The following is an 11,736-nucleotide window of genomic DNA, read 5'->3' as shown; positions in this document are numbered from 1 at the left end:
ATCGGCTGGAGGTCAGGGAACCAGCCTTGTGACCGGAAGGTCGCTGGTTCGATCCCCTGAGCCGACAGTACGTGACTAAAGTGTCCTTGAGAGAGGCACCTAACCCCAAACTGCTCCCCAGGCGCTGCGGATAAGGCTGCCCACCGCTCCGGGCAAGTGTGCTCACTGCCCCCTAGTGTGTGTTTACTAGTGTACTACTATGTGGTGTTTCACTGCATGGATGGGTTAAAATGCAGAGGTAAAATGTCCCCGTTGTGGGCCTAATAAGGGTCACTCAATAATAATAATAATAATTAACCTAATATTACAAACACCTAAAAGAGAAAAAAATAATGACTAGGCCTAATATAAAATTATTTTATTGAAAATGTTGCTGATGCTGTACTAGATTAAAATTATTTACTAAACTAATTTACAAAGCATAACGAAAAAAATGAGGAAAGAAAAAAATAAGCAAACTGGACTGTGAACGGAAAATGAGTGATGATAAGAGGACTCGTCTAATACTCTGCTTAACCACCGGTGGGCCGTCCAGAAAACGCTGAGCAAAAATGCCAGTGGACCAGTGGTCCACTATCCTCTTCCTATCAGGGTGTGGATTGGAATGCTTAACAACAAACCACTCTGAATTACTTTATTTCTTTCTTAACTAATTAATTATGCAGAAATTTTGAAAAAGGGATGGAATTCCTCTTTAACCTTTCTTGAATGTTGTGAGAAACCGCATACAACAGCTGTTCTTGTGCAAAATTAATAGACAAACAATGCCTTCCCCACACAATTTCAAATACATACACAATTCTTTATTTACAGACGATACAACACAGGTGAAGGGGAATTTCTCTTGAAGGTTCGATGTAAATGACGAATGCCATATTAAAATTATTTTGGATCAATGGCTCTTTTTGATATGATGGCTTTACAGTGGCTAGTGGTAGCTATAAGCAGCAATTTGAACCAATACGATTGGATTTCCATTCATTCCCGATAGCAGCAGCATGTGGCCTCATACAGAAGACAAATCTCAAAGTGGAAACAATCCTACCACACATGTTCTTTCAGTTGGAGAAAACACAACTCAGCTAATATAAAAGCATCTTGCTCTAACTGGGTATAACTGTACGTTTCAATAATTGCACTTAAGAATATTTGAGTGTTATCCATTAGCCAGATATAAAAGGTTTTGGCTTTCTTTGACATGTCATTGTCTCACTACAGAAAAAGTTGTTTTTTTTTTGTACATTGTTTATAGATAAAAGAAACACAAAGACGTGATGAAAAGCATTTGAAGTGTTATCTAGGACAAACACAGGAAAACCTTCTGATTCTAGTGTTAGTTTTCAGTGCTGTTCAGAATTCACAATCATCGAGGACGTACCATGTTTCCAGACGCTGCAGCAATTCACTGCAAAAAAGAAGCCGTCTTCATATAGAATGCACTCGGCTGTGCACAGCACTTCTGCATGTCCAAGTATAGCTACCCAAAAACTGCTAAGTGTTCTCTACCCCCAGAAAAAGACTTGGTTCCTACCCCACTTTCACTCAGTCTCTCCCAAAGGACATTCTACAGCACTGGAGCACAGCCTCTCAGCAGCTCAGTGTAATGGGCAGGTTTAGCTTTCCGTTTCGTACAGTACAGTCTTCCAAAGGCTCCTTAGGCATACGGGGTGAAGGACTTCTCAGAAAAACTTGTCATCGATGCGGAAGTGTGGTCGTGATACATCGTCTGGGTTGATGAACACAGAGATGGACTTGCCTGGGTTCTCAGTGACGAGCTGTTGGAGCTTCTTGGCGAGCCGGTCATCAGGCTGCTGGTGGTCTGCGGAAGAGGGGTCTGTTTGTGGCGAGGGAAGTCCGGAAGAACTCCCACGTCGTTGCATCTCTTGTGTGAGGCGGTTGGCAGCCTTGGCCTGCTCGATGGTGGAGCGCAAATGCTCGGCCGGATCAGAACGCACCAGGGCAAGTTTGCGGGCGTGGAACATGGCGGTCTCGTCGCATAGGTGCTCCAACATGTTGCACTGTGGGATGAAATAGTTGGGGCAGGTCTTGTTGACCAGGCAGTGCTGCAGGTCATCAATGAGACCCAGCAAGAAGTGGGCAGCAAAGTCCTCTTGCGCAAGGTAACTCGCTGGCAGGCGATCACAAGCCCATAGCATGATGCTGCGCAAGTGGTAGGGGCTGACAGAAGAGGGCTGACCTAGCAACTTGACGATAATGGCCTTACAGGCTTGGAATGCTTGCATGAGGCCTGGAGAGATGCACTTCTTCAGCTGAACCTCGCTACGGGCAAAGGAAAGACGCCACTCGTTCTCCCTTCGACCGGAAGATGAGCAAGCAGGAAGGAGGTAGAAGCCACTGATCACCTCTTCCTCCGTGATCTTCCCATCCCAGAAGTGGTTCTCCATCAACCAGCTTTGGGCAACTGCTGGCCAACCTTTGAACGACACGACCGGTACGATGTCGTAGAGCATGCGACTGCTGCCCACTCCCAGAATCATGGAGAGTATGGTGCTGTGGCGCTCCACGCGCTCGACCCTTGGGGTACCCCGCTGTGGCTTGCGCTGAACCTCGGCCAGCACTAGTGCAACTGCCTCCTGGAACCAATCAGCCACCAGAGTGGGAGAGAAGAAGTAGTTGGTGGTTCCATTGAGGTGGTCAGCCAGCGTGCAGCAGTCCCTCCAGCGAGCGATGGTGCCTTCGTCAAACAGGCGCAAGCTTAGCCAGGAGTGCCCAAGTGCCGAGTGACGCATGTCTAACGTGACTGGCTGGTTACGGTCATGCAGCTTCAGAGCAGGGACCAGCAGGGTGAAGGCCATGTCATAGTCAGAACCACGATTGTATACTCCCAGCTCATCCAGATCCATGTCCACAACGCCATCTCTAACTCCCCCCGACAAGAGCAAGTACTCGTTGGCAACAGGCAACTTCTGGTCAAGCTTCTGCACCATACCTGAATGGACAAGTAGGACAAAGAGAAAGATAGGCAATAATAGGTTAGCATTGACAACAGACATCAAAACTAAGGATGCACTGAAATATCGTCCACCAGACATTTTCGTAACGTGTCAAAATCTAAGACCTTACAAATAATTTTAACAGGTAATAAAAATGAGAAACAGCAACTGAAAACGCTGTTTGTTTCCTTCACTCTCCTGCACTGGTCACTACAGAGATGTTCAAACAGTTTGAGCGATAGCAGATCAACAGTAAAAATGTGGCTGTGTGGAACTATTTCACGGTTTCTACGAGGGACATCAGACAAGGAACTTGCAGTCACTGTTCAAGTATCAAGAGGGGGTACAACACCCAGTGACTTGTTTGATACAACATCCCGCAGCAAAACAACAGAAGCAATAGGAAAGTCTCGCTAGCATGTAGCTATGTAATTCATTACCTCTCTGTTGTCAAGGACATTTGATTTCATGGCACATACTCTAGCCTACATACTGTAAGAATTTTAGTATGCATATCATCACTGTCCAATGAAAAACGTGTCTCCATTTTTTGCGATTTTTACTTTTCTGCATCATTTGAACTCAGCAGCTGTCCTTTACGTTGTCTGAAAATTTCATGATGATTGGACCAATAGAACTGATCCAAAATTGCTTAGAATTAAATCTCTTTTCATTAACTTGCACTGAAAGTAAAGAACATTTTTGCCCTCTCCTGTAAAGTTACTATTTTGGAGATACCTGTTTTTCTTTGGACAGCGCCGACATGTAAACTGTTTTTTTTATTGGAGGTTTTCGCTCCCAGTGTCTCCTGAACTTTGGTTTCAGCCAGGAATTTTCATTTCGGTGCATCACTAATCAGTTCACTCTCACTGTACACCAATCCACCCATTCTGTGCATACTTCCTGTCACATGACTAAAGTCCTACCACTATCCTGCAAAGAGTATAGCACTATCTCTGGCGTCTGTTTCCTGTGGATCAATAGGAGGACCTGAAAGAGAACACCAGTGCTGGGAAAAGGCAGTCGATCAATAAGGGAGGAACCTGAAGTCCTCTACAGTTGTTTGCAGGGAAAAGGATGTGTATACCGTCTGCACAAGTACACAAATACAGATGCTTAGCGATAAAGTAGGAAGCTCTGCTGTTATTGCTGAGTGTGGACATGGCAAGGAGCATAATGTGATTACGCATGCTTAATGGTTTTTAAACAGCATGGCCTTCACCACACTGGGCTTTCACCTGCCACTCCACTGGGCACGGGGATGCTCTCAAATATTTATGGCTGTTTTCCGGATGAGACGGTTGGGCACAATGCCCTTGGAGTTCGCTAACAGTGGCACAGTCCATTAATAGACCTCACCCTGCTATTCCATTTCTTGTCTTCACTTTCTCTCCTCTCTGTCCTCCAACTTTCCACCCACAAAAGCAGAGCGCTGATGTTCCACCTATGCAGCACTTGGGTGGTAACGAGGATTGATGCGGTGTTAATGCATGGCTTGATTTCAAGCCTTGGTCCACAACCATTAGTCAATATTATTGTAGGATCAGTCCTGATATCGCACAAGTAAATGAAAGGTAACTGACAGGCAGATTACTGAAATATTAAGTGCAAACTGTACTCTGATGCAAGGCATCATTTATATTATTATATATATTTACATAGAAAACAGAACTGATCTAGAACACACTGAAGTAAAGCAAGTGAGAGTTCCCAGTACCCCCTCTATAGGGTAAAAGTAGAACTGCACCCTAACTGTACAATGCCAACTACACAGTTCCTGTAATCACCTTGCAAATTCCTCTTGTGTGCATCTAAAATGACTGAAGCAGACATTTCTGAGAAGACTGGATATAAAATAATCCAGCTGAAGAAAGGAGAAAGTCAAAGGGGAAAAAAACAGGTGTTTCCAAAACTGAAGTTCAAAAAAGTCCTAAAACATTTGAACAAAATGAGACTCCTAACAAACCTGCAGGACCTGGTAGACCACGAAAATCATTATTTATCAGATAGACAGCACTGAGCTTTCATCTCTGAGAGAGAGGAGAAAATCAGCGGAGCTTCGGTGTAACATACATACACATACACACATACAGAAACACACAAACATTTTATATATATATAATGTGTGTGTGTGTGTGTGTGTGTGTGGTGTATGTATGTTACACCGAAACTCCACTGACTTACATTAAAAGTAGAGTATGTTTTTTCCTCCTCCTGTAAAGTTCTTATTTTGCATTCTGGAGATATGAGGTTTTGATCCGACAACAGCGAGATGAGTGGATCAGACACAGCAGTGCTGCTGGAGTTTTTAAACACCTCAGTGTCACTGCTGGACTGACAATAGCCCACCAACCAAAAATATCCAGCCAACAGCGTCCTGTGCAGCAGCAGATGAGCTATCGTTTCTGACTTTACATCTACAAGGTGGACTGACAAGGTAGGAGTGTCTAATAGAGTGGACAGGGAGTGGACACAGTGTTTAAAAACTCCAGCAGCACTGCTGTGTCTGATCCACTCGTACCAGCACAACACACACTAACATACCACCACCACCAGTCAGTGTTACTGCAGTGCTGAGAATGATCCACCACCCAAATAGTACCTGCTCTGTGAGGGTCCATGGGGGTCCTGACCACTGAAGAACAGGGTAAAAGGGGGCTAACAAAGTATGCAGAGAAACAGATGGACTACAGTCTGTAACTGTAGAACTACAAAGTGCACCTATATAGTAAGTGGAGCTGATAAAATGGACAATGAGTGCAGAAACAAGGAGGTGGTCATAATGTTATGCCTGATCGGTGTATATGTATAGATAAATATATAACCTTGTATCTAAATTTTTGACGTTTTTCAGTTTTATACCTGTTGCTCTTCATATTGTGTGTAAATTTCATGACGAATGGACCAAAAGAAACGGCTCAAAATAACTAGGACAAAAATTCTGGTTCTACTAACTTACATTAAAAGTAAAGTATGTTTTTTTCCTTCTCCTGTAAAGTCACCATTTTGGAGATACAAAGTTTTCTTCCGACAACAGTGATATACATACACACATACATACACATATACACACATACATTATATATATATATATATATATATATATATATATATATAAAAAAACATATACACACGCACGCACACACACATATATACACATATACATATATATATATATATACAGACAAAATTGTTTGGGCACCCCTGCTTTGTTGATTTAACACATCCTCTGCAGAGAACACACTTCTCCGCATTTAATGTACAACTACTGTACAGGGGTGTGTATGAAGGAGTTTGTTCCAAAACGCATTACAGACTGTGTTTAAAAATGGTGTTTATGGGCTTCACACATACAAGAATGATCAACGCCGTCTTACAATTAATACCACATTTATTAGAGACAAAAAAGTGTATTGTTCATTGCATGTCAGCTGTTATTTTTTCAAAATCTTGTTGAATCCAAAATTGTTACAAATAGACATACAGCATTTTGTGCAGCTGTAGTGTCCAGTATACAGTACATGCTACAGTTCTCTGGGGCAGGTCATATTGTTCATCCTGCTAATATGTCACATACATAGGGAAGTACTGTGGATGCAATAGAGCAATACATTCCCAGGCTGTTCCAGTGAAACTATTTCTGAGATATTATGAGCATAAGATGCTACTAAGTTACTAAACTCTACCCCGGGACAGTGAGGCCTTTAGTAGAGCTTTCAGTTGTTGCAGAATGTGGCAAGTTGCAGGTTCATGCCCCTGCACAGACCCTTTACACACGATTATACAAGAAGCGTCTGTCAATTAAAGTAAGAATTCCTCCTCTTTCTTCATTAAATGTTCCCACAAACTTGTGCCTTTAAACACGGAGCTCACTTGGCAAAAAACCTCTATTATTCAGATGCCACTCCTCCCCCCTACAGGCCCTTCGCTCACTCTTTCTCTCCACGACAGAGACTGAAAGCTTCAAAAACAGCCAGTGTCACTTTTGTTCAGTCTCTTTGATTTGCATACACATACACTGGCGGCCAATCAGCGTGCGTGTTGCCTGAATTGGGCCGTAGTGAATGGCAGAGATTGAGAGTGTGAGAACAGCGTCTGTCTGTGTCTGCGACAGAGAGCTGTAGATCACTCATGCCTCAGTGGACATGGGGTTCCCACAGATGGCTCAGTGCTGTCACACTCCCTCCTGACTGGACCAAAAACACCGGACAGGCCTATTGAGTTGCCACTGAAAATAGCCACTCCAGTAAAAGTGTCAGTGGTCACAAAACTCTGGTTATGTGTGCTCACTGCTTGTGGCCAGTGCAAAACGGGTTCTTTAAATGATGTACATGTCATCACTGTTAGAACATTTTTTTGTTTTTCACCATTTATGCCAATTAAAGGGTCCATATCATGGAAAACTGCACTTTTCTCACTTTGAAAATATGTAAACATTGTGAAACGTTTTAAAACACACTGCTCACTTGCCAGTCTGTATATCACTGTTGTCAGAAGAAAACCTTGTATCTCCATTTTTGTCGTTTTTCAGTTTTTAACATAATTTGAAAATGCCTGTTGCCCTTTTCATTGTGTGTAAATTTCATGATGAATGGACCAAACGAAATGACCCAAAATGACTTGGAAAAAATTCTGGTTCCATTGACTTACATTAAAAATAAAGTAGGTTTTTTCCTTCTCCTGTAAAGTTACCATTTTCGAGATACAAGGTTTTCTTCCGACAGTAGCGATACAGAAACTAAGTAGCAAGACAGCCTCATTTATCTGGCTGTTTTTGTGACGTCACACAGTTACATATATCTGCCAATTCAGTCTACAGCAGTTTAGCCCTGCATGAGGGCAGCCAGTCAGAACAGTGGTCATTTACAAACGGTCATATGTAAAGGTCTGAACACCCCTGGACTAATTACACATTTAGCTGATTTTCTAAATGAAAATACGTCAACACATCTTCTACAGGGAACTTAAAATATGACTTTTTCTGCTAATTTTATTGTCCACTTTTTATTTATTTACTGATTTTAACACATTGGATAAAATAAAACATAAAATATGAGATGTGCTATAACTTTTGCACAGGCCACATTTTATGTTTTCTTTTTTGTTTACGTTCAATTCAGCAATTAAACAGTAATTGTGCATTAAATTGTGCAGAAGTGTGAAACTTTTCACTTAAAAGATTCAACATAACACATAATTTGACCAGAGCACCCAAACCTTTGCATACATATCAGTCTTAAAGGCACAGTAACAAAAATGTTTCTGCTAATTCTAAGGGATGTCTGTTTAATTCTAAGGGATAAAGAGAGGTGGGAAGATGGTCATGTAGAAATGAACAATCATTTTTGGCACATGAATCCACACAAACGTCATAAGTGGAAAAAATGAAGGATATCGCCTCTGTCCATAGAAAACCATGTATCTCCATTTTTGTCGATTTTTATTTATCTACATTATTTCTACACACCAGCTGTCCTTTACGTTGTGTACAAATTTCAAGATGAATGGACCAATAGAAATGCTCTAAAATCACTTGGAATAAAATCTCTTTTCATTGACTTACATTAAAAGGTAACAGTGTTTTTGTCTTCTCCTGTAAACTTACTATTTTGGTGATACTTCTTTTTTTTGGACAGTGAATGTAGTATATGGGCCATTTAAAGTTATTTAAAGTTGCCATTTCATAGGTATGAGGTTGACAGGCATGATATATACATTATAAAGACCTAAAACAACCTCGAATTCATAGATTCTGAAACAGGTAGGTTGTCAGTAGGATTTAGGAAAAAAAGCTCCCAGTGCTGTAAAAATACAAAGCATCTCTCTTACATTCAGCTCTGCTCGAAACTGGTTAACCTAACATTCACATTATCCTTTGTTGCTAACCAGTGCTGCAGCACTAACCTTTGCCTTGTAGCTGCATTAATATTCATTCTGTCCCCAGTGCTCTCCAAGAGTCGTAAACCTTTCCATCCAATTAATTACCGACAGCAGGCACAGGTCTTGTGGGAGTATAAATCACACCCAAGTCTCACACAAATCCTGCTGAAACTGACACTCTCAGATGAACAAGAGGTGTGGCCAAAGATTAAACACAGTCTTCAGCAAAGTGCTTACTGTATTTATACTAAGGCTGAAAGTTCAATCGTTTTTTATATCAAAATAGCAATTTAATGGGCATTTTCAAATTATAGCCTACATTATCAGTTTTAAGTATGGAAATTTAACCTAATAACACAGAGATTGTGAACTGCCTGTAGATAAATTAGACCAATCAGAAGCAACCAAACCTCCATGTGTTATGACATCACAACCACAACTTACTGGCACACTACATTCAGGAGTCTAGCCTCAAGCCAGAAAAGTTGGATTGTCTGGTCTTCTGGGCAAAAATAAAAAAAAACAGGCCTGGGACCTTAATTTATAGAAAACAATCGCAACTTAAATCGCAGTCGCAATATTAGTCACAATTAGATATGTTCCCAAATCGTTCAGCCCTAATTTATACCACTTCTATATACTGTATCCGCTTCTGACATGTAATGCATTACCAAATATTTCCTCAGGTCAGAGCACCAGACTTGGATATTAAAGAGCACATGCTATGGAAAGCTGAATTTTTCTCACTTAAAGGGCCCAAGTCTTATATTTCTCTTATATTTTATTTTTCCCAACTTATAATGTCCACTTATATGTACAAAAAAGTGTCATAATTCATTTTTAGACAACCATTTTCCAACCTCTTTTTACCCCTTAGAATTAAACAGGCTGTTCTTGCTACTGTGTCTTTAAGACTGATATACAAAACCATGGTCTGTTCTGATTGGCTGCCTTGTACTGTACTGTACCTCATACAAAATCCAGGCTAAAACACTCCATATAACTTCAGTGTCAATGGGTGGAGTTGAACTCCTGTAGGCCGAAAAGGTGGACATATGTAGATGAGTTCTTTTAACATCACAGAAACACTAAGTTCAAAATGGGCTGATTTGCAGCTTAGTGGACTGGATAGTGAACAGTATGTATTGAAACATTTTAACAATATTTACGTATTATTTCAATATCTTTTTTTTTCATAAGAAGAAATATTGTTTTCTATGATACAGGCCCTTTAACTTTCACTGTAAGTTAATGTAACAACACACTCGAGTCATTCTGGAGCATTTAAATTAGTCCATTCATTGAAATTCTGGCACAGTGCATCATCTGCCGGCTTCAAATGATGAAAAAACAGCAAAAATGGTACAAACTTTTGTTCCAACAGGGACGATACGGAAACCGGGCCTGTTTTGAATGAACTGGTTTTGTGATGTCGCAACAGATTTGCATATATCCGCCTATTCAGCCCTACAGCCAGGAGTTTAGACCCACTTTGAAGTTCTAAGGAGTGTTTCAGCACAGGCTGCTTTTTGAACAAGGGCAGCCAATAAGAGCAGAGGTCATTTATATATCAGTCTTAAAGGCACAGCAACAGACATATCGCTGCTGTCGAAACAAAACCTCATATCTCCATTTTTGTTGTTTTTCAGTTTTTGACATAATTTGAAAGTTGTCGTTGCTCTTTACATTGTGCGTAAATTTCATGATGAATGGACCAACAGAAATGACCCAAAATGACTTGGAAAAAAGTCTGGTTACATTAAAAGTAGAGTATGTTTTTTCCTTCTCCTGTAAAGTTACCATTTTGGAGATACGAGGTTTTGTTCCAACAACAGCGATATGTTTAACCTGCTGGTGTAAAGAGAGGTTGGAAAACGGTCATGCAAAAATGTGTCTTCAGTACACAAATGTTATAAATGGGGGGGTGAAAATTTAGGATATGGGCCCTTTAAGACTATGTGAGTCAGGCCAGCTTGAGAAACAAGGTATGAGTATTTTGCCTATATCAGGTCTCTGTCCATGGTACTGACCTTTATCAAAGCTAGTCTGCATTAATATGATGACAAAGGCTTGACTTGTCTCATTGAGAGACAGTGGGTGGGCTGGGGGGTGGGGGGTAGAGAAATTCAATCCAACATGTGGCAGTAATCATTTTGATCCCCTCCAGCAACGGATTAAGAGCATGCACTCATCTGAGTGTGGAATTAAAATGTATATTTTTTGGATCTAGGTCCGAGAAAGGGGTCAAAGCACAACAAACAAACAAACACGTAACATACAAATGGGTTCTGTGGTCCATGGCAGTCAGAGAACCTCAACCAGGAACGAGGCTTAAGTGGGCTTCCCATTCGCCAGCTTGTTGTTCGAATTTCCCCGTTCCACCTTAAATGGTGAGGCGCCAGAATGTAACTGCTGCACCATTTAAGGTGGAACGGGAAAATTCGAACAAGAAGGTGACTTAAGCTTCGTGAACCAGGGCTGCATTTAAAAGCATGTAAGGGCTGGTCTGAGCTCAGCCTCGCCACACTGACCCTAACGCTGACCAACAGCAGAGAGAAAGCGAGCTAAAGGCGGTGTGCGGTGGCTGTCTGTCCTCACCCAGCATGGAGAAGATGAAATCCTTGGCCGTGTGGATCTCCAGAGCCCTCTGGTCGTCGTACTCGCGCTGGTCGTGTTTGCTGAATTCCTGGATGAGCCGGTTCAGCTCGTCCATCCTCGAGCCGGACCTGAAGTCCAGCTCCGGAGAGCAGACCGGCCTGGACACGCTGCTGCTGGGGGTCGCGGTGGGGCTGCTGCCCAGGCTGCTGACAGATCCAGCCCTGCTGCTCAGGGCAGGGGCCGCCATCTTTCACCACACACTCATACAGGCTCTCTCTCATACACACACGGCAGCAGCAGCAGC

The 11,736-nt window shown here is 41.9% G+C and overlaps 1 protein-coding gene across 1 annotated transcript; it reads right to left on the bottom strand.

Annotated features, from left to right (window-relative positions):
* Positions 1-658: 658 nt before the first annotated feature.
* On the bottom strand, positions 659-11,703 carry mb21d2 (Mab-21 domain containing 2). Its single transcript, XM_036555909.1, has 2 exons — positions 11,433-11,703; positions 659-2,950 (listed from the first exon to the last, which is right to left on the bottom strand). Exons 1-2 carry the CDS (start codon positions 11,677-11,679, stop codon positions 1,680-1,682), a joined length of 1,518 nt encoding a protein of 505 aa, XP_036411802.1. The 5' UTR covers positions 11,680-11,703; the 3' UTR covers positions 659-1,679.
* Between the last annotated feature and the right edge of the window lie 33 nt (positions 11,704-11,736).

This window comes from Colossoma macropomum, unplaced genomic scaffold, assembly GCF_904425465.1.
Source record: "Colossoma macropomum unplaced genomic scaffold, Colossoma_macropomum, whole genome shotgun sequence".
NCBI classification, from domain to species: domain Eukaryota; kingdom Metazoa; phylum Chordata; class Actinopteri; order Characiformes; family Serrasalmidae; genus Colossoma; species Colossoma macropomum.
This window is presented reverse-complemented; position numbering and strand designations above follow the sequence as displayed.